At 37.2% G+C, this 21,991-nt stretch overlaps 1 protein-coding gene across 1 annotated transcript in view; it reads right to left on the minus strand.

Moving 5' to 3' along the window:
- The window catches only part of LOC140145814 (5'-3' exoribonuclease 2-like), a 119,648-nt gene that overhangs the window by 64,213 nt on the left and 33,444 nt on the right, over positions 1 to 21,991 (minus strand). Inside the window, exons 21-28 of the mRNA XM_072167493.1 lie at positions 21,519 to 21,591; positions 20,629 to 20,712; positions 20,172 to 20,272; positions 18,907 to 18,995; positions 18,022 to 18,078; positions 17,266 to 17,334; positions 15,678 to 15,875; positions 12,263 to 12,354 (exon numbers count right to left, since the gene is read on the minus strand). Of these exons, the coding sequence (XP_072023594.1) occupies positions 12,263 to 12,354; positions 15,678 to 15,875; positions 17,266 to 17,334; positions 18,022 to 18,078; positions 18,907 to 18,995; positions 20,172 to 20,272; positions 20,629 to 20,712; positions 21,519 to 21,591 (763 nt within the window). The remainder of the gene's footprint in view (positions 1 to 12,262; positions 12,355 to 15,677; positions 15,876 to 17,265; positions 17,335 to 18,021; positions 18,079 to 18,906; positions 18,996 to 20,171; positions 20,273 to 20,628; positions 20,713 to 21,518; positions 21,592 to 21,991) is intronic.

Raw genomic sequence — 21,991 nt, forward strand, 5'->3', positions numbered from 1 at the left:
TTCAAACAGCAGAACATTGACGTGTACAGCGTAGATAGCGTCGTCATGCAACCGCTTGATCCATCACCACGGAAGTAGTTGTGACCTCGGCAGGAAGTGACGTCGGACTACAACAGCGAATAGCCTACTGCCAAGTCCAGTGAAGTCATTAAACTCATTCAGTGGAGACAAATTACAGATTTGCTACTGGAATCCTCATTCAAACAAACCTAGACCTACCACCCAAAATAAAGTGGCTCTGCTTTCAAATGTATCAATTGATGCGTAAATTTGATCAATTTGTGTCAATGATAAGAAAATAATTATGAATGACAGGTTAATTGGGTCATCAAGAAGTAAAATCTCCCTGATCATCCCTCTCTACTTTTAAGCTGGTTATAACACAAAACCAATTTGTTCCAAACTAATAACCTTTATCATATTGACCAAAGGTCCCTGATACCCCATGCTTTGGGAAAAAACTCCTTCAAAAGGGAGTCCATTTTGAACTTGAAAGGAATTTTGCTTCCCCCAAAAAAGTGTTTTTGGAACTTTTTGGGTTTTTGTGTTGTTGTTTAAAATTAAGCCCAATTAAGGTTACTGATAAGTTTATGTTTTAGGCCATGAACATGTTGGTTAAGTTTCAGGCATAAATTCTGAAAGACAAAACATGAAAATAACATAAAAATGCATTTGTAACATACAGCCATTTTCCTCTTACAGTAAAAAGAAAGAAATACGAAGAAACTGTAAAGGCTGTAATGTTTCTCCAGAATTGCTTGGCAAGAATTTCAGCAAAAACTTGCAAATTAATTCTTGCGAATGTGTGCGAATTGAACTTGATTCTTGTAAACGTTTGCAAGTTTGCTTCTCGCACTGTGCAACAAATTTCTACCCTTGGAACCGTACATCTGATTTGACCCGAATTTCAAAGCTTAAAGTTTGTTACATACTGCGAGAATCCATTCCGATTCTCGCTGAAGAATTTACAAGAATCAATTCATTCTCCTCAATATACAAAATTTATAAAGCAAATGTTTTTCACAAGAATTCACTTGGATCTTGCACGTCTACTCAGGTGCTTTGGTGCTAGAGGTCCTGGGTTCAATTCCCCATAAGAAAAAAAAAATCTCATCCGCTCTCCCATGGCTCATCTGGTAAAGGTGGGGCAGATGACCCATGAACCGTCTTACAGTAAGTTCTAATCAGGGTAAAAACCTGACTGTCGGTTACACTTGCCTTTCCTGTAAAAATGCCCAGAACAGCAATCTACAGCAACCCCCTTCACTGAATCACTTATGCCTGGCCAAAGTTTGGTTATCATTTATCTCTTAGAATTTCTGCAGTTAATGCCTGAATATGCTTGACTTAAAAAATCTCTGGACACAATGATGATGAGGTTATAATAAACAAAGTTTCAATCAAATTGATTTTGCTACCCACCTTAAACTAATAGTCCATGTAGGTATAACTCAAGGGTCTCAAGATATCTTAAGGACCTTCCACAGGTGTTACTGACCATTGTCTGGACAATCCTGAGGACACTTGAAGAGTGACCCTTCAGATGACCAAACCCAAACTATAGCTAATTGATCTCTATACAGGAAAAAGGTTTTATCTAATCCCAGATAATTGAATATCATACTTTCTTATACCTTTGTTTCTTTCATACATGGCTGGTAATGTTTGTATCGTTGAAGGATGTAGATTATTAAAAATTGGAAGACTAAGGACACTTATCTCTTCAGATAACTAAACCCAAACTATAGCTAATGATCTATATAGGAAAAATGTCTTATCTAATACACACTCATTGAATATCATACTTTTTTTTTATACATTAGTATGTATGTATGTTAACCCTATGGGCAACAAGTCTTTCTTACAATGCCCCTGATTGGTTAATTACGTGATATAATCATTTGAGTAACCAATAAAAATGGAGGTTTCAGATTTTATAGCAATTTTAAGCTAAAAACCTTCAGTATTTTATTCTTACCATATCTCTGATTGATGTTACGATATAGGCCTCTTTGTAACTGATCAAAATAGATTTTGGAGGCCGATTATCCGGCCTGTAGTGGCCATGGGGTTATGAGAAATTTGAAGTGCTGTACTTTCTTTTACTATTGTACAAGTAAAACAATAAATCAAAACAAATTTACAGAACACATAAATTATTTGCAATAGCCACCAATTAGTTACAACCTTCTTGTGTTCCAAGGGTAACATTCACTAGCATCTCAAACATCCTCATCTAGCAGTACACAATTCATTAACCCAAATAGGCTTCTACATGTATATAGGTGTCTTGGGTACAATAACTCATACTCCACAACTAGAGGTCAAATTTTGAGCTATGGTTATTGAATGGAGGTTAGAACTTTGCCATCAGAGATTATATCATTTTGGCTAGTATAAGTATAGATTTTTCTAGTCTATGGTAAATGGAAGTATGATACAGCAAACCTGGATGTAACATACAGCATTTTGTAACTCTCCTTTGCATGATTTCCTTCGCATGGATTTTGTGAAGTTAAAGCCAAGAACAAATAGTTGTTTTCTCCTTACAAAAGTGCACTCATGTGGTCCTCGAAAAAGTGCTTAGGTGGAATAGCCGAGGGCACAGATTTGGCTGATACAGTACATTTTTGTATGATACCTCAAAGCTTACGCTCTGGAGATGTAAAACTGCCTTTTTTACACAAAATTACACAAAATTTGGCAAATTTTCTCTAATTTATACAGCAGGGTTAATCCAAGAACCACTACACAAAACTGAACTGTTTCACTTCTCTTTAAATTTGGGACTCTAAGCTTCCGTATATTGAACTATACACAAAAGAAATATATTTGCGCATTCATATTTTCGCAGTATCGGCTTCAAACGCAAAAATAAATGTAGTCTGAAAATGTTCATTTGCTGTAAAAGTGGAAATTTGTGTGTGCAATGTTTCACACTTTGCAAGTTTTGAACAGGTTCACTTCTTTTTAAATTTGTGACTCTAAGCTTCCATACACTGAACTATACATAAAAGGAATATATTCATGTGATGTTATTTTCATGTTAGCTGCTTCAAACGCAAAAAGTACGAAAATAGACATAGCATGAAAATTATCACTTATACAGTATCTAGGAGCTCCAGGGTGTATTATAAAGACGATAAAAACTACAATTGAATATGAAAAGTAATTGATTCTTTTCAATTTAGGGTAAATAGTATCTAAGTCTTATTGTTCAACTTTGATAAAGAAATTTGTAACGCTGATAAAAAACTGTGTAAGTTATTATTTGACTACATCAATAGCCTAACCTCTTGTGGTAATTATAAGTTGTTTGGAGTGGACGGTTTCATAATGTATCTGTTTTTGGGAAACAATAAAACGCAGGTTACACAGCCACTGGCGTTAAATTAGCAGTAAAACACCAATGTGATATGATTGTTTACATTTTGAAGTGTTTTCTTGTTTTTACTCAAAATATACTGGGGCAGAAAAGTGCTTACAATTAAAGGTATAAATAGAAGAATGAAGTATATTTGGATTTATGACACCACTAAATGTATGAATGACAGCTATCAGAGAAAAAAAGTGCAGTCACCAAGACTGTTTTGTGTTGTTGTGGTGATGCAAAATAATAATAATAAAGATAATAAATATAATAATAATAATAATTTTATAAATGATCCAAAAACTAAATCAGTTAAGGGGTACTACACCCTTCGATAAATTTGTGACTATTTTTGCACTTTTCTCAAAAACTAATAACACACTGGTAACAAAAGTTATGTATATTATAGGGGCAAGGAATCCAGTTACTACACAGAAATTTCAGTGACCCAAGACAAATGGTTGGTTATTTATGATAAGAAATGAGGTACCGCTAGGATGTACCTCATTTCCTATCATATTTACTGAACCGCTTGTCTTGAGTCACTGAAATTTCAGTATAGTAATTGGATTCCTTGCCCCAATAATATACATAACTTTTGTTACCAGTGTGTTATTAGTCTTTGAGAAAAATACAAAAATAGTCATAAATTTACCACAGGGGTGTAGTACCCCCTTAAAAAGACTAATAATAAAGTAGAATTACACTTTTTTTTATAATTATGGTGGCTCCACAACAAATTTGTAAATACAAAGAATATATCTATGAAGTCATTAATATTCCAAAACATACACAAAAAATACCCCAAATTTGCTAGATGTAGACAAAATTTACAATATTTGTCAAAATTTTTTGGCAATTTGTTATTAGGCCCTTCGCACTTGATAATTAGTTTCCTGTTTACCGCCCGCGTCCAAAATTGAAAATCTCAAAATAATTAATTAATTATTTTATTTTTATTTCTAATTTTCTCCTTTAAAATAACTTTCAACTACCGGGGTACTTCTACTTGTTGACTTTAATAATATCAACAATAACGATGAATGAACAACTCCACCTTCACTTATTTATAAAATCAAATATTGTTGTGAAATAATTAAATGCCCGCTCTAGTCAAAACGAGTCAATAGTTGCTTGTAATAGTTCAAAATAAATAAAGAAAATAAAAGATAATTAATAATTAATAATTAAAAGTCACCTCGTTCCTTTTTCAAAATCTTTAACAGGAAACTAATAATCAAGTGCAAAGGGCCTTAAATTTGGTAGAAATAGCGATGGGTCAAAATTTTTTGGAAAAAGAAGTGGACGAGTCTACTTTATTCACACCCAAAGCAAACTTGAGTACCTTCCTGGTATTTAACCACAGGACTCCAGTCAAGACATCGCTGTTTTGCCTGGACATCTAAACCACATACTCTAGATAGTTCAAGCTTCATTTTCAACAGAATTATTAACATTAACCCAATTTGTTTCTTTATGCCAACATCACTTTCCTGTTCACTCCACCAGATAAGGACCAATATCAAGCCACTTACGTCAAACCGGGCATACTCACCAAAGGATTTCGCTGTAACAAATTATAACATTGTAAATACCCCATATGGGTTTATCTATTAGAAGCTGCCGCATGCAGAAAGACATGAAAATGCCCACCTTGAGATATGAAGTGTTCACTATTTTGGCTCATGATCAATTATCAATAAGCTCAATTATTTCATAAGCACAAACAGGGACTACATTAGGGCTCAAAATTGCATCACCACATGCCAATGTACCTGAGTCTAAGGCCTTTCTGATTGAACTTGACTGCTACTAAAGTTTGTTTGGCTTATAATAGGTGGAAATTATTCCTTTTTTTGTTACTGCATGTGTCAATAAAGTCTTAACTTACGCTCATATCAATTCACATAAACGCACGCCAGTCACATATTATGCAACACGCAACTAGCGTAGTGTTGCGCCCAACTGCGTGTACGCCATTCAATATCAATACATAATGTTATGAGGATAATAGCACATTAGTGTGGTTTTCTCAGTCCAAACTAGCACTAAGGATAAGGATAGGTTTTTAGTTACAGATGTCAAAATATAAATTTGGCTGAATGTCTGCTGACCATGCTATATTGCTATTATAGGCCGAACAAACTTTACATATAATGAAAGACAAAGATAAAGACAATTTATCGCGTCTGACGTCACCTGTCAATCAAACTCGAGCACGGTTTGTTTACAAGTGTCGTGATGATGACTTGCTGAACGCGGATTTATAACCGGGCGCCTTATTGTTGATTTTGCACCTTTCGACATGCAAACCATCTAAAAAGTTAGGGCTTTATAGTAAGAAACTTTCTTTGGTGAAGGCACCATGTCCACAATCCCTAGAAAAGCTGCTTTTTGCCTCGTAAAAGTACGAACTTTTTCGCCATTTGCTGCTATTCCTTTTCTCCGATCAGCACCAGATAGATCGGTCTTCCTTTTACGCGCTGATTAACCTGTGTAAACCAATCAAGGATCGTAATTGACAGTGACATCAGACGCGATAAATTGCATTTATCTCTGTCTTTAATTATAGCAACTATTTTAATTAGAGAACACCCATGTCCATAAAGCAGCTATACATCATCACCTTCTTATCAATATCAAACTAATAAACATCTTGACCTTCCCAAGCATCCCCATAGCTCCCTTGTACATATGAAGACAAGCGGTGGTATGACGAAGACTATGTCCAGAGAATATTTACACTATAAATCCTTCTTTTGAGTCAATATTGGAAGGCTGGAGGACCTGGCTTCCTCCATTCATGGTGAAGTACTCTCTCTTCCATTTACCTAACGAAAAGGATGCTAACTTGTAAGACCCTTAAGCTTACCATTCGACCGACCTAATTTTCAAATTGGCCAATTTCAATTTGAAGGTCATGAAGTGTGTGAAGGAAAATAAATGCAGTGTTTTGGCTATCACAAGCACCAACTGTTTCATAAAAATAAGTATGTCAATTTGTCAGCTTCATCTGGTTAAGAATTGGTGAGTTACCCAATTTTTATATTACAACACCCCATGGGCTACTGTGTTGTAATTTTGGGCAGTCAACAGCCCGAAAATACAAATGGATGATATCTTTGTCAAACGACTGATTTTGCAAGAAAGCTTAAATGCACACAATCATGATGTAGTCCCAGGTTTCTGATGGTATGAAAATCTTGACTTTTTTTAAGCAAGTTGGGGGATGAGGCTGTGGATTACTAAGTGCCCCTTTAAAGAACCGTGCCTTGAAATGTTTGATGTAATCAACTTGAGACGAAGTCGAGGAAAGTTCTGATGAAAATATAACTCTTGATTTTTCTGTAAATATTGGGAATCGGCATCAGTGAAGGCTAAGTGTATCAATGCAATTCACACAGGAATTTTAAGCCTCTGTAAATGCGTCACACAACAAAATAATACAAGTTAGCACTAGCATGGCCACATTTAATATTCCATTTTAATCCACCCCCACCCCCATGGAAGACATGAGGTTGACCTGAATGGTTAACTGAATGATTTGAAATCTACTGCCCCTGTGTGGGAGATTAAGGTCCTGTCTTTCATAGCAGGGTGTATAGAGATCAACAGCATTGGTGGACACTGCATCTCTAAAGTATGGTAATGGTGATGGGAGGGGCTTTCAAAAAGCACAATTTCAAGTAACGAAAATGATTTCTTTTTTCTACCGCTGTACTGGGAAAAAACACATAGTTCAACCTTACTCAGAATGAAAGGCTAAATATTTAGTCAATCAATGATGTAACTCCTTATTTTCCAGAATAAAACTTATAAAATCCGAAGAAGTTAAAACAAGAAATAGTGTTACATTTTGTAGAAATTGAGCGTAATTTGAAAACACTTCTTTGAAAATGCCGAAGCAAGACATGCTATCTTTCCAAGGCTTGACATGTCTGAACATCGCTATGTAATGCACAAGAGAGACTATCTGACAGGATGTTAGGTAATGCCATAGGCCATCATTCATGGTAAAACAACAACAGAGGGTCAAGTACACAGCTCAGTAGACTAAATTCTATAAACTAAATTGCCATAAAATCCCCATGAGCAATTGGCTGTTTTTCAAATAAGCCTCATGTTGTTGACTGTAAAATTAACTGTAACAAAAACCCACCAAACCCCAAAACCCAGATTTTCAACTAAAACTGCTACACAACAATTCCAATAAATGATGTTACAGTAGCGCTGAAGATGCTGGTGATGATGATGGTGATAATGATAACAGTGATGGCAGAGACAATATGATGATGATGATGATGATGGTGATGAAACAGCTGCTGCTGTTGACGATGATGATGATGATGGCAGTGATGGTGAAAATAATGGCAGTGAAGGTAACATGATGATGGTCATTGATGATGGTGATGACATTATAATAGAGATGATGATGATGCTGCTGCTAATAGCATTGGTGGTGACGACGATGACAATGGTCACAGTTATGGAGATGATGATGATGATGATGAAGTTAATGAAGATGGTAATAATGATGGTGTGATTGTGATGATGATGACAGTGGCAGTGAAGGCAACATGATGATGATGAAGACAATGATGATGATGATGGTGATGATGTTGATGCAAGCAGATATTTTCCACCTTAGAAACACTCATATCAAGAAAACCACAATTCCACAGAATGGACACAATGTCGTTTAAAATCAATAAGCTCTTAGGCGCAATTCAGAACGATTCAATCGCTGCACATCAAACAAAACTACGAGCGTGTTTTACTCTATTTGTGCCTACACAGACCCATCTCGAGTTTCCTACTTAAGAACTACTCAAATGCCAGGTGTTGGGCAAGTTTCAAATAAAGTAGTTGAGATTTCGTTGTCAAGGTGAATGTGGGGGTAGAAACCATGGCAACCAGTAATGGCTGCTTTCTGCTGAAATGTTGTTTACATGTTATCACATGAGTTAGCTAGATGGTTCAAACTATTTAATTTTAACACAAACCAAGGAATGATTAACAATCATACTAAAACCAATAAAAAACGGGTACAATTAACTTTGTAGAAATCTGCTGAAATGTTGTCTTCATGTCATCGTATGCGTGACATGGCCAGGACTGAAACCAGCAAATCGTAACTGGGCAGGAAAAAAATCTGAAGTAAATTGTCACTGTTATTCCATAAAATGTCCACAAAATGACAAATTTGAAGGTATTTTCATTTTGCAGGGGACATCAAACACAGTTACAGAAAACAACATCTTTGTACAGTTAGGCAGTTTATGTGTCCCTGCAAAATGAAAAATACTTTCAAATTTGACAATTTGTACTGTTCGATGTTTTGCCAACAGTAACAGTGAAAATTTACATAGGTTTTCCTGTCCAGTGACAAAATATTGTGACCACGAGTGAAAGTTGTCAAGTCCTCATAACAAGATAAAACTTGTCTGTCTGTCAGCAGACTTTGTGTTAAAGCAAGATATTCAGCAAAATAAGATTTCAATTTTGACATCTTAAAATGAAAACCAAACCTTAGTGCTTTGATGGACTGTAAGAGAAAACCACACAAATGAATGGGCTATTAGATTTGATATCCATACTCCCCCTGTGGAAGGCTTAGCTAGTCTTCCACAGAGGGAATGTGGATTTCAAATAAAATAAATAATTGGGCAACTTCCATTTGAAATACTCATTCCAGTTGTGAAATATACAGATAAAGCCATTTACAGGGGGAGGAGTATGGGTTAAAAAAAACCCTGTCCAATTCCACTTGAAAAACATACTCCCTCTGTTGAAGATTTCTCTTAAATCTTCCACAGGGGTATGACAGATTTCTAATGCAATAGCCCAAATGGGAGCTATTCACATATATCAGGACTATACGTGATACAGGAGTATGAAACAGCAACATTTCTATTATCATATTAAGAGTTTTTAGGTTGAGAATCTTGTTTGAACTTTCTAAAAACTGACATAAAAAGGATTCCTGCATCCCAACCCATTAATCTAAATAACGATATTTAGAATCAAATCATGATCTATGCTGATTTGCATAATGAGAATTAAAAAAAATCTGACTTGGGAACACTTTAAGATATCGTTGTGATCATGACATCAGCACATGAAGTGTTAAACTGCAATCAATTAAAGGCAATTAATTGTGAAATGCAGCCACCTCACCATGTGCTCCTTGACGCATCTTGAATGTGGCAGGTATCTGTCACATGGCCCATCAGTCGATACATAGACAGGGCATACTATCTGGCTTGCTTGGCTTCAAGAGGGTGAGTGAAGGAGGGAAGATGATATAGGCCTGTGTGTCTATTTCATGGGGTGATAACATATGGAAATGGACTGATGTGGAGATGGTTAGCTGATAAAATTTTCACCAGCATAAATCCCCCACCCAAACAAAGAAATCACATTATAGAGGCCCGGTGATCACACATGTGACCAAATATTTTAATAACACTCTCTATTGAGGATCACCTTGCAAGTAAAATCTATCTCCCTAACAAAGGCTTCATTCAGCCTTATAATTATTAAGTATGCCTGGATCAGGAGCTAAAATGAGCTCCTGGTCCCAAAGATGGCTACTGGACCAGGAGCTACTCCAGAGCTTAAATGAGCTCCTGGTCCCAAAGATGGCACCTGGTCCTATAGTTTGAAGTGTAAAATATTGGACACACCAGGAGCCAAAACTGAATAACCCTGGGGTAAAAAGAAAGCCTGTGTGCCTACTTAATATAAGCCTTGGGTTTCATACATTTTCATTGTAGGCACCAGGGAATCACATTCCAGCTCTCTAACAGAAGATTACATTGAAAAAAAGGCCAGTACCCCCTTGATCAGACTCTGAGCCTCTCTATCAGGACCAGAGCCCTATCACCTGATTAGAAGATTTATGCTACACCTCTAGTCAGCAACACGAATACCCACCACATTTTTAGCACAAAATGAATGCACCCTGTTAGGACACAATGTACAACTATATCATATGGGATGTGAGCAAGTCAAATGGGAACAATGTCAGGGATACTGATTTTGACTTTTATAGCCAATAATTCAGTATCGAAGTTACGTAATATCTTGGTGTACGTAATGTTACTATGCCAACGGGATCACGCGCCAGAGTAATGAACTACGATCGAAACAATCACCACACAAAGTATATGGTACTCGAAGGATATCAAAATAGCGTGATCCGGTAACCAAGAGAATTACGTAACCACTTCGATGCTGAATAGTATTCCACTTCCTTTCTATTTTATTGCTCTGAGCAACAAAATGGCCATATTTCTAGAAACTTAAGTCTAAGTATGATGGAGTTTTCAGCAAAATGAAGCTCTGAAAATGGCTCATGCAATGAAATTGAAAACCGAACTTTGATTTTAATCGACATCAGACTCATTTAGCTTGATGGTATCACATATATTCTGTCCCCCAAAAGGATGCAATTGGGCACACGGCACACGCAACGGTAAATAGCTTCACAGAAATTTAATATAATATTCAGAAAAACTTTTCCTGGTATTATGAGAAAGAAATGAGGTGTTTTCAGATTCCCAAACTACAGATTGAAGTAAGCTACCTCCCCACTCTACAGAAATTTCCCCCTCTCTGATTGGAAACTAGTTCTATATGAGATACATTTTGGGCCCTTCCTCCAAGTTCGCCAGGAATAATTGTAAAATGTCCTCAGGTCCCACTGCATGTGTGTACATACTTCAGATGGTCTTCATTTAGAATTTCCTGCACTCCATATTTGAAGTGCTACTTCCATTAACTATGCATGCATTATCAATAGTTAACTCTGGCATCACACACACACAATATTACTGTTCTCTACCATAGTTAGAGCGGGACAAAGTATACTTATAATGAATTAAAAGCTGAAATGAAGTTATTACAGAATTGGCCCTGGGGTTAATAAAACAGGGAAAGTGCTTCCAGTTTCTAATATTGAAAAAAAGGAAATCTTATACGTTTGAAAGTGAACCGAGTGAGGGCAGTATTCACTCCAACTATGTGGTCCCATACATATATCTTCATAGACTATGGGGGCAGCAGACATGGTAAGATGACGGTATAGGAAAGATTGTTGGAGATTGTGCCATGAGAAATTTAATCACCTTATACAGACGCTATTCATAATTAATTTCAGATTTCATACACTCTTAGATTTATATTATAATGAGAACCAATCAGAGCAAACGTTAGAAAGATGTCAGGAGTGCATTGATTTTGTATAAGTACTGTAAAAGTACTGTAATTTTTCACCATTTTCGGTGATTCTTTTTCGCCTATCGGCACCAGATGAATCAACCTTCCTTTTATGTACTAATAACCAATCAAGGGACACAGGGAGTTTGACTGACAGTGACATCAGTTTTAGTTCTACTGGATTTATGGGTAGACAACCAGCGTTGTATTGCACCTATCTTGTCCTCTTGAACCTAAAGGGTTGAGTGCAGATATCAGAACCGGGGATGGTCCCCCTTCTCATTTCGAATAGCTCTGACACTTTAACGTGCACAGGGATGAATCCTCCTGAACACATGACCAATGGCTTTATGTGACTTTCGAATCACGGATGTCGCACATACACTACCTATATCTGCATGTGCTAAGCAGTGTATGGGGGCGAGAAGAAATTCTACAATTAAATTCTTTGATGAAACTGGACTTAATTGAAGGATTCCCGACCATATAAGAACTTTTTGGGAGGGAAGAGAATTTTCACCTAAGGCAAGCCCAAGGCTTGAACTCTTGCCGATCGTATCTCCCGGCCGACAGCGCAACGCCTTAACCGCTCGGCTATCTGGCCCTCAGACGCAAATTAGTCTGTTTAATTTTGTCTCAGGCTATAGATGACAAAGGAGTCAGTCTACTTACCTCCCTGTGGGGTTCCTCCATAATTACTTCTTCCATAAGGTGAGGATCCTTGGGATTGTCCCCTACCGGCATATGAGCCCATGAGGCTGCCCCTGTGCATAATAAAACAATTGTTATGATTATTATTATCTCAGAGGGACTAGAAGACAAACACCAAAACACAAACAACAAGCAAACAAACAAAACAATAAACAATCCCTAAAAAATGTTTAAATCATTGATGTTTTTCCTACTCATATAAGTACGCAGTGGTTAAAATCCGCAGGTAGCAAGTGGCCTGATTCAAATACAGAGAAGATATCTGAAACTTCCTATAATGCATTTCTCCCATTTTAATTTCCTGTACTGATTTGCTATCTAGTGCAACATGTGTCGATGGTGACAAAATGTACCTCAATGAACAGAGCATATCCAGGTCTTGCAAAATATGTTCATTTCTTGACTATTGACCCATGCTTAGCCAGTCTACTCTCAAAATGAAAACAAAGGGAACTTGTACAAAGTAATTGAAGTGTCATTTGATGAAATGAGGTGTTATATCTTGTTGCAAAGGATTCTGGGAAGGGTAAGATATCTTCTAATTCAAATATGTATCTTTGTGATTTTTGAATGAAGGCTCAATCAAAATGATCTAAATCTAGGTATTATTTGGCTCTGATAAGGTTGTTGAATTTGGCAGCCTTGCACTAAACTTTTTCCCAAACTAGTGTCACATAAATGAAAGCAATCTGCATGTTCCTGCTGTTTTCTTAGTTTTGTGAGTTTGACACATTTTTCATTGGTTTAGCACATAAATGGGCTATTCCAGTTGCAATCCACACCCCCCCCCCCCCTATGGAAGACATGCCTGAAACCTCCCACACATGGAGTGTTAATTTCAAAGGGGTTACCTGAATGAGTGACTCTATTTAAAATCTACACCCCATGTGTGGATGATATGGCCATATGGGGGTATATGGATTTCAACTGGAATAGCCTACTGTTGTAAGGCTGTAGCAAACCACTGCCTCCAATCACTCTGGTATATTCTTCTCAGGTCGATTATATAATTGTGTACATCCATATCAAAATGAGGCACTTGTCGGCTGCTACATGTGTCTCTCTTTACATAATAGCAAGGAATAAATACCAGACTCATCTCAAGTGTAGGTCACTTCAAATCATCCCCAAGTTACATGGTTTAGGAATGTTCTCAGTATTCCTATACCATGTGATTTGGGGATGATTTTTCAGTGACCTCCACTTGAGATGAGTCTGGTATTTATTCCTAGCTATTATGTAAAAAGAGACACATGTAGAAGCCGACAAGTGCCTCATTTTGATATGAATATACACAATCATACTTGTTGCATCACTTTCATCACTTCCTTCATATACCGTCCTACCTTTCAGCAGCGTACAACTTGTGGTGCATCATGGGAAGGCATGGCAGAGTTGGGGACATGAAGCCTGACTGTTGGCAATGCATCATGGGACTATAAGGCATAGCTGGGGATATGGTATCAGGGGGGATCATGGGAGTGAGGAGCTGTGCACGCCAGCTTTTGGCTTGGAATCTTTGAGCTTGTTCCAGGCTTGAAATTGGACTAAAAGAACACACAGAATAGAAACATGGAAGCAAGTACATGCATTGGGTGAATATAACAACTATTAAATAACGCTTGAAAATATCTCTGTCGGTTGATTGGTAAATACTGAATTTCATGCCATAAAATATTCTGACTATTTCCGTCACAGTAAATAGTCAATTTTTAGTGAACTTTTTGTTCCGCTCGACATTGTGATCTCAGTGAATCAATCTGATACTGCTACTCATCAATCAGATAGTCTACTTGTTGTTAACTACTTTTTTTGAGGCTGTGATAGTTTCAAACGTTATTAAACAAATATTGGCTGCTCTTTATTTTCCGAAAATGCTCATTTCAGGAACGACCTCCAATTCACCTCTGTGCAATAGTTTGCACCATTTCCCTCATCATGAGCAGGCAACATTTGTGTACTAGTCATATTACATCACATATATTATAAACAGATTAGCATATGAAATAAAATCACATTAAAACCCAGATTTACCTGGCCACTAGTAGCTATAATACTTTAAGCTACCCTCAGATTTAGGATGTTTAGATCAAGGTTTGGTTAAGATATGGGTTAAGGAATAGGATTAGGTTTAGATTTATGGTTAACAATTCCTGCATACATCCCATCAATATTGCCAAGATGGTTGCCATGGCATGGTGGCCATCTTGCATGTGCAGTAAAGGTGAATTCAAAAACTCTTTCATGAGGAATGAGGAATAAACCTGTGAAATGTTCTAGTTTGCATATATGATGTCCTGTCAACCAGAACAAAAATGCTGTACTGCACAGGTCAGCAACAAATCAGGCCGTGCTTTTGCCTCAGACGCAAACTAGACTTTTTAATTCGGTCTTCAATTCTAATGGTAGTATAAGTTTTTCCTCACTCGCATATCCAAGATGGCTGCCATGAGCTTGTGCTATTGGTGCCTTTATGCACTGTGAGCAAGGATTGGGATCTTTCTGTTAGAGCATTTATACGGAGTGCGGAAGTGTTAAGGGTTTGGGGTTTAGTGTTCACAGTTAGTAGCTAGGATCAAGATTATGGCTAGTTTTGGGTAAGTGCTTAGCGATAAGAGATACAATTTCTTGAAATTTGTGAAATGTGACCCATCACATCGAAACAGACCACTTCGCGGCTAGCTTCATTGGCAGATAAATGAAAGAAGATGGAAAAATATAAAGAAAATAAAAAGAATTCTGAGCTTGTTTTGCCTCATAAAACATTTTTACTTTATCTGATTTCAACAAGTAAGGTGTCATTTTCAAGCTAAAAAGCAGCAGTTTATCCTATTGTTTAAATCTCCATTTTCATTACTGCCGCAAGGTGGTCTATTTCGATGTGCTGGGTCACAAATACATCTAAAAGAACCGGGGGTCCTTAAGGATTTTCTTAGTACCCATGCTAGATCTGAGGTGCCTGGAGGTAACCCCTACCAGGACTAGTAAGTAAAAATATACCTCTAACGGGCCAGATTTCTATAAAAACACCCCCCTAGCAAGACCAGATTTCTATAAAAACACACCCTAATGGGACTTGGAGACTAGAAGAGGTGAATTTGATATCCCCAGCAAGACTAGAAGAGGCTACAGTGAATTTGATACCCCTTTTGCAAGCCCCAAGAATAGTGCTAGCCTCCCTATTCTCAGATGGAGCATGGGTACCTGGCCAGAATTCAAAAATCCCCCCTCTGGAAAAGAACTGTATTTTTCATATTGCTTAGATTAGTGAGTCAGTACTCATAATAGCCCAGTGCATCCCAGTTAAATCTCCCATATTTGATTGTCGCACATGGAGACCAAAATAGCACCCTGGCATCACCCAAATCATTCTCACCTTATCATTCTGTTTGCTGAATCAGCCGACTTGTTGTCACGGTAACCACTATCAGGTGTGAAGCCCAGCTGTGGTCTCCATCCTCCTCTACCTCTATTTCCACCACGTCCACCACCACGTCCACGATAACCTCCACGACCACGACTTGCTCTTTCCATTTCCTCAAAATCTTGGGGCTTGAGAACTTTTCCTGGAGGCCTGTAAGAAGGGAAAATTGCAGTGATTTAAAGTATTCTGTAGTAAATACTAGCATGAAAAGTTCATCTGTGATGGTAGACTTCATAATTATATAAAACCAATAATCTCAGCACAAAATTAAGACGTACATCAAAATTTTTGGTCGCAACTTTGACATTCATCGGGAGACTGGCAACCCAAGTATACCGGAGGGGGAGGGGGGGGGGGGTGATACAAGTTATCAAGAGTGCACAAGCATGTTTTAGGGGTCAGGTGACTTAGCAGTCAAGTTAGCTCAATCGTTAAGGTGTTCAACTATGGTGCGAGAGGTTGCGGGCTCGAACCCTGGCGGTGCCTAGTATGCTCTCATGGAAAAATTGAGTTAGCTTGAAATTCCCCTGGACAAGGAACTTGCTGCTAATTGTCTCGTTGTAACCCGTACGAAACTCGAGGAGCTGATCCTGGTTGCGATGGTTAATTGTGGAATGTCTAGGGTGTGCGCTCTTGTAGCAGCAAAGTCCCTGATTTGTTGTTAAATGGTTTATGGAATGATGTGGGGCCGTTAGTGGTCAGTGACAACCTGTAAAGTGTGCTGAGGCTTGTGGATCAACATCTAGGCATTGTACCTGTGTGTAGCGCACTATAAATCACTGCGCTTTTTTTTTTTTTTTTGTCCAAAAAATTAAAAGGTTACTGATCCCAAACTTGGGTTGCCAGTCTCCTGACGAAGGCCAAAGTTGTGACCAAAACATTAGAGGTACATGTCTTAATATGTTGCGTTGAGATCTAAGTTTAATTAATTACTTAATATACTATAGGATATAAACACTTATTTGTGCAGCTTAAGACAACCTCTTATATGAATGACTCATGATCAGACATGTAGACGATACTAGACTTGAATTAACATGATGCTAGACTTGAATAAGGCTGATCTGAGTGTCGTAGTAATCTAAATTTACCTTGTCATGCCTAAATTAGCAAGACGCTTAACTTTTTGTGGCACTATTAACCAATTCTAAAAAGTTGTACTACACCAAATTTGTTTCGGAAAAATAACGTGATGGGCAGCATAATGTTTCAATAAATGTGAAAAAGAAAGGATTGTTATAAATATTGCTAATATTCAATTAAGAGGTGACTAACAAGGGGAATATCAAACAGTGGCTCTGCAAGAAGGGGGAAGGCATGCACCTAATGACACATATCCCATGGGATTGGGATGGAGTCACCCTATGCACAGATGGGACGGATTTCCTTCTCACTCCTAAAATATATATAACTTGACCCAAACAATTTAATAAATACACAAGAGAATCTAAGATAGAAGATTATCCTTGTGTCTTCCATAGGGTGTATGGAATTCAACTGGAATAGTCCAATTCATGGGGCTAACCACATAACAACTTACTTTGCTCCAGGGAGCTGCTTGGCTGAGAAAAGATGGTCATCACCATACTGAGGGTCCTTGTATGTCACACTGGAATAGATAAAACACATGCTTTCATTGCTTGTTGTATATTATGGAGACACAGTAATAATATAGATACCATGTGGTGCACTGTGAGGGCTTGGTGGAACAGTGGTAAAGCAACTAAACCCTACATTGAATAACCTATTTAAACTGTGTTGTCATGTCATCATTATCATCATCAGTCGGCTACAAGCTTTCTCCAACTATTGCGATCTTGGGCAAGCGAAACAACTTTGTTTGGCTTTGTTTTCATGTCATGAGACACAAATCTCAGAAAATATTGGGAATTCCCAGGGCAATATTTTGCTCCCCCAAAATTGGGAATTCTGAAAATGCTTTAAAAATTGAGAATTCCCAGCAGCATGGCAAAAACTGATAATTGTTTTTGGATTCCCACATCTTCTTTACATTTCTGAAGAAAAATCCTTTTTCTTGGAAATTCCCTCTGCAAAACTGACATTGGGGGGGTCCCATATCTTCTATAGGGGTGTACCATTAATTTTTCTGTAATAACCTAATTCCTGTGCAAATCCAATGGGGGGTATAATCTCAAGAGCAGGAGTTTTTTTGATATTTCTGAAAAGACCATGGTTCAAGGGTATTTTGCCTGACATATTGACTATTTTCAAGCGACTTTTACAGATTTTTTTGGTCCTTGACGGATCCGTAAAAGTCACTTGTTAATTAACTTACCATAATACTTGACTATCTGGAATGTCTTGACAGGCTGGCACGGGTGACCGGTGTAGTCTGTGAATAAACATATTGAGAATTAAAAACATTTAAGTAATATTGTAACATTTCCGTTTGTATTTCTGTCTCCTGTTAATTTTGTGCTGATCAAATGAGGTAAAACAAAGAGAATTGCTATATAATTCCTCCAACTCCAGTGTTGCCAATGTGTGTCATGCTGTTGGTCATGACAAGGGTCTGTTGATTTGTTGGACTGTGAACATCCCGTACACCATGTATGTACAGTGTTATGAACAAAAAGAATGCATTGAACCATTTATGCCTAATACCCAGTACAGACCACTGACTGTTGTTTTGAATCAGGGGATGGGATTTCAAATGAACTATTAGCGTAAAAGTCTTATATTTCAAGAGCAAAGTGGTCATTGGTAAAATTCAAAAAGTATATAAGCTGCTTTTTATGCAATTGCATAAATTATTCAATCTTGTTGGGGGGGGGGGGTCATGAATTAAAATACAAACAATTACAATTTCTATTGGGTACAGTTTTTTCAGGGACACTCTACTACTAAAAAATTACAGATTCAAAATTGCAATGCTATGGCAAATCCACCATCTTGGTTTGTTGCTCACGGTAGCTACTTAATGTACCTCTGGCATTCATCAGCAAGAACCCGAAATTAAACTGTAATTTGCGTCCTTTAGCGTGAGCGTTTCAAAGGTTTGGAAAAGGTGTGGACGATTTTTTGGAAATCCAAACAAAATTGTTAAATTTTAGGCCAACGTTGTACAAAAACTGGATTATAGGCATATAAATTTCAACAATTTTTAGCTAGAATTTGGATTTGGATTTACCACAAGGGGGTGATATGGTAGACAGCTTACCTTCCGGGCATTGTGACAAATTCATCTTCACCAATCAGACCTCTCATACCATGGGCTAGTTCTGCACTCATGTCTACATTCTGGGTAGTCTATGGGAGGAAAACAACAACAATGATACCTTTATTGTGGATACATGATACATGCATATATGTTGTTTCTAATGTATTATGTTCCGTGCAATACCAATTATTACCCAGCCAATTTATGTTTTATGGGGCGTGATATTTATCTCGTCGAGAGTGATGTGCTGGCAACCTCTCCTCTCCTGGGCTTTCTCAATTTTGTCGCATTTTCTCTCCTGTGCGGGTTTCGCGGAAAGGTGTGATATGCTCGATACGCTGTTTGAATGCTAGTATTATTCTGATTGTTATAATTATCTGTATATTTAAATTATATTGCTATATTGTATTTTGTGATAATAATTGCTTTGTGTATATTTAGTCAAACCCTGCCCATTTTTTTTTTCTATTTAGGGAGCAAGACATTTGAAATATTGCTGAGAGTGATGTGCTGGCAACCTCTCCTCTCTAGGGCTTTTACCAGGTTTTTCGTCTGTGCCGGTCACAGCTTTTTGATTGTTTTTATGCGGTGGTGTGCTCGAAATGCTGTTTTTTGGGTTGTAGTGCAATTCTATTTAAAACTCTGTGTATATTTACATTTATATTTGCTTATTATGTGCTTATTGATTTTATGAAATATGATGTTCTAAACTCATTCCCCTCGTCGCTTCATATGTGCCTTTTGTCGTGCCTCCTCGTTTGCTTTTTTTTTTTGGCTTATGGGAAGCGGCGTGGATTATGACACTTTCATTTTGTTTATATTGTTCTGTATAAAATTTTGTTTATTATTTAAAAAAAAAAAAAAATGTATTTGTTAGGCCCTTAAATTTTCTTTGTTTGTAGCTTAAGATATTTTAATCTGTTTCTGGTTGTGTAAAGCGCCTAGAGGCATTTGCATTAGGCGCTATATTAAATCTGTCTTTATTATTATTATTATTTATATAGATCCTAGTATGGTAAAAGAGTGCCCTAATATGATAAAATGGTGGGTAAATCTTATATTTACTTCACTGATATATTGCTTCCTTTTGCTGTAACTTTGGTCAACTTTTCTTTCAATGACCCTCACATTGTGAAAGATTAGGGTAGGTTTTAAGGTTCTTTATCATCCATCTCCATTGGAAAGCTTGGTAAGAATGTCCACGTTTAAGTGTGATTATGTATGCATCCCTACACATACACCCCACACACATACATATAACTTACCTTGTCTAAAGCTTGTGAATCGTAGAGTTCATTAAAGAAGGAAAACAATGCATTCTTCTTGCCAACAAACAACCTGTCTGGTCCTCGGCTATTTCTCTTCCCTGGGGAATAAAATAACATACACATATGTGACCTATTCTGACAAAGCCCACCATAAGTCGCACTCAGTCATTTCGAGAAACAGCGAGTCAAAGTTGAGAAAGGGGTGAAAAACCTTACAAATTTTGTTTTTCAGTTTTTATTATTTTTAGATTCCTTAATATGTTTACTTTAACCTACCACTGAAAATAAAATATTCTGTTACGTCTAAAGCACCCAAATCTAGCAATTTCTGAGCCAACATTTGCCTTTTCTTTTTGTGTGGCTTCCCCCCTTCCCATATTTGAAAGACTATAGAAAGATATAGGGGTGTATGGATTTAAACTGGAACAGCCCATGCTTTGCTTATAATACTTACTTTCTGACGGGGTTAGATTGGGGTAGACCTCAGCCAGTGTTGTTAATAACCTCTTCTCTTCTACAAAAGGTAGCAATGCTACACCTGTATATCAAATCAATAGACAAGAAATGAATTTAAAACAAAGATGTAATCATGATATGTAACTGTCCACCACTTATGGGCTGTACTGTAAGCATTTTTACTTTTCACTCAGGTATTGGAAAGGCAAATTCTCCCAAAAATAACCTTGACAATGAAATATTAGTGATAATATTACATGGTCATATTGCCTGTTTGCAAGGTAGTAAAACATCAGTAAGAGAGTTGAGAAATCCTTGTTTTCTATTATTTTTTTGAGAAGTTTAATGGACCATACCTTAATAAAAGCTCTGCCGACACTACTGGTCATTTGTGGTGGATGGTTACATATTTCAAATTTCATATTTTATTAACATTTATCAAAAGGTGACCCAAAGGTCAAATTACATGATAAAGATAAAAACAACAAACATACAAATTTTTTTTAAAGAATGACATCTATAAAACACTCAAAATGATATAAAATTTCATTTACAGAAACTAATATTACAGAAACCGGGGACATCCCCAGTTGGCGATGACTTTACAGACCTGTTAAGTACAGATCCAATTACATGTATGAAACGTCAATCGCCAAAAATTCACAAGAGTTCACACAAAAATGAACTTGTTTACAGGCCAGCTGGGGAGTTGTACACTTTCAAAGTTTTAAACACACAGAGACCAACTTGCACAGCTGTAAAGCACTAAATGGAACTGGGATATCCCCATTGACTGTGTGTCCCCAGTTACAGGCACATTACTAATGTCATTAGTGTCCCTGGTTGAACATGGGAAATAAGTGCAAACATGGTCCATATTTTACTCACCTTGCCAGGCAAATTTCTTGCCATTCAAATCAATCTTGAAATTTGACGGATAGAAGTCAATAATGGGAGAATCCTGAAAAAAGAAAAGCAAATAACAATATAATGCGATGAAAAAACATACTGTTCTGCGGGAGGATGGACCTTTCAAGTACGGCCGGTCGGTCTTTTTTTTTTAGCAAACAGTTACGTAGCTAGGGGTTGTATTTTCATAATTTATTTTTTTACTTTGGGGTTTACAGCTCCAACTGGAATGATATGAAGCATAATTTCTACCATGCACACACTCTCCTCTCATGCCACCCACCTTTCTTTCTTAATTTGTTGTGCTGAAATTTAATCTGACGCAGAGCAATTTGAAGTGCAGTTTCAGACAATTAATACATAAAGTAAGTACAATGTGGTGTCGCAATTTGCAACACACATGTAAAGTTGTATCGGAAAAGGCAAACTTTTGGGTACAAATTGCAATGCAG

This window comes from Amphiura filiformis, chromosome 2 (assembly GCF_039555335.1).
Source record: "Amphiura filiformis chromosome 2, Afil_fr2py, whole genome shotgun sequence".
Taxonomy (NCBI): domain Eukaryota; kingdom Metazoa; phylum Echinodermata; class Ophiuroidea; order Amphilepidida; family Amphiuridae; genus Amphiura; species Amphiura filiformis.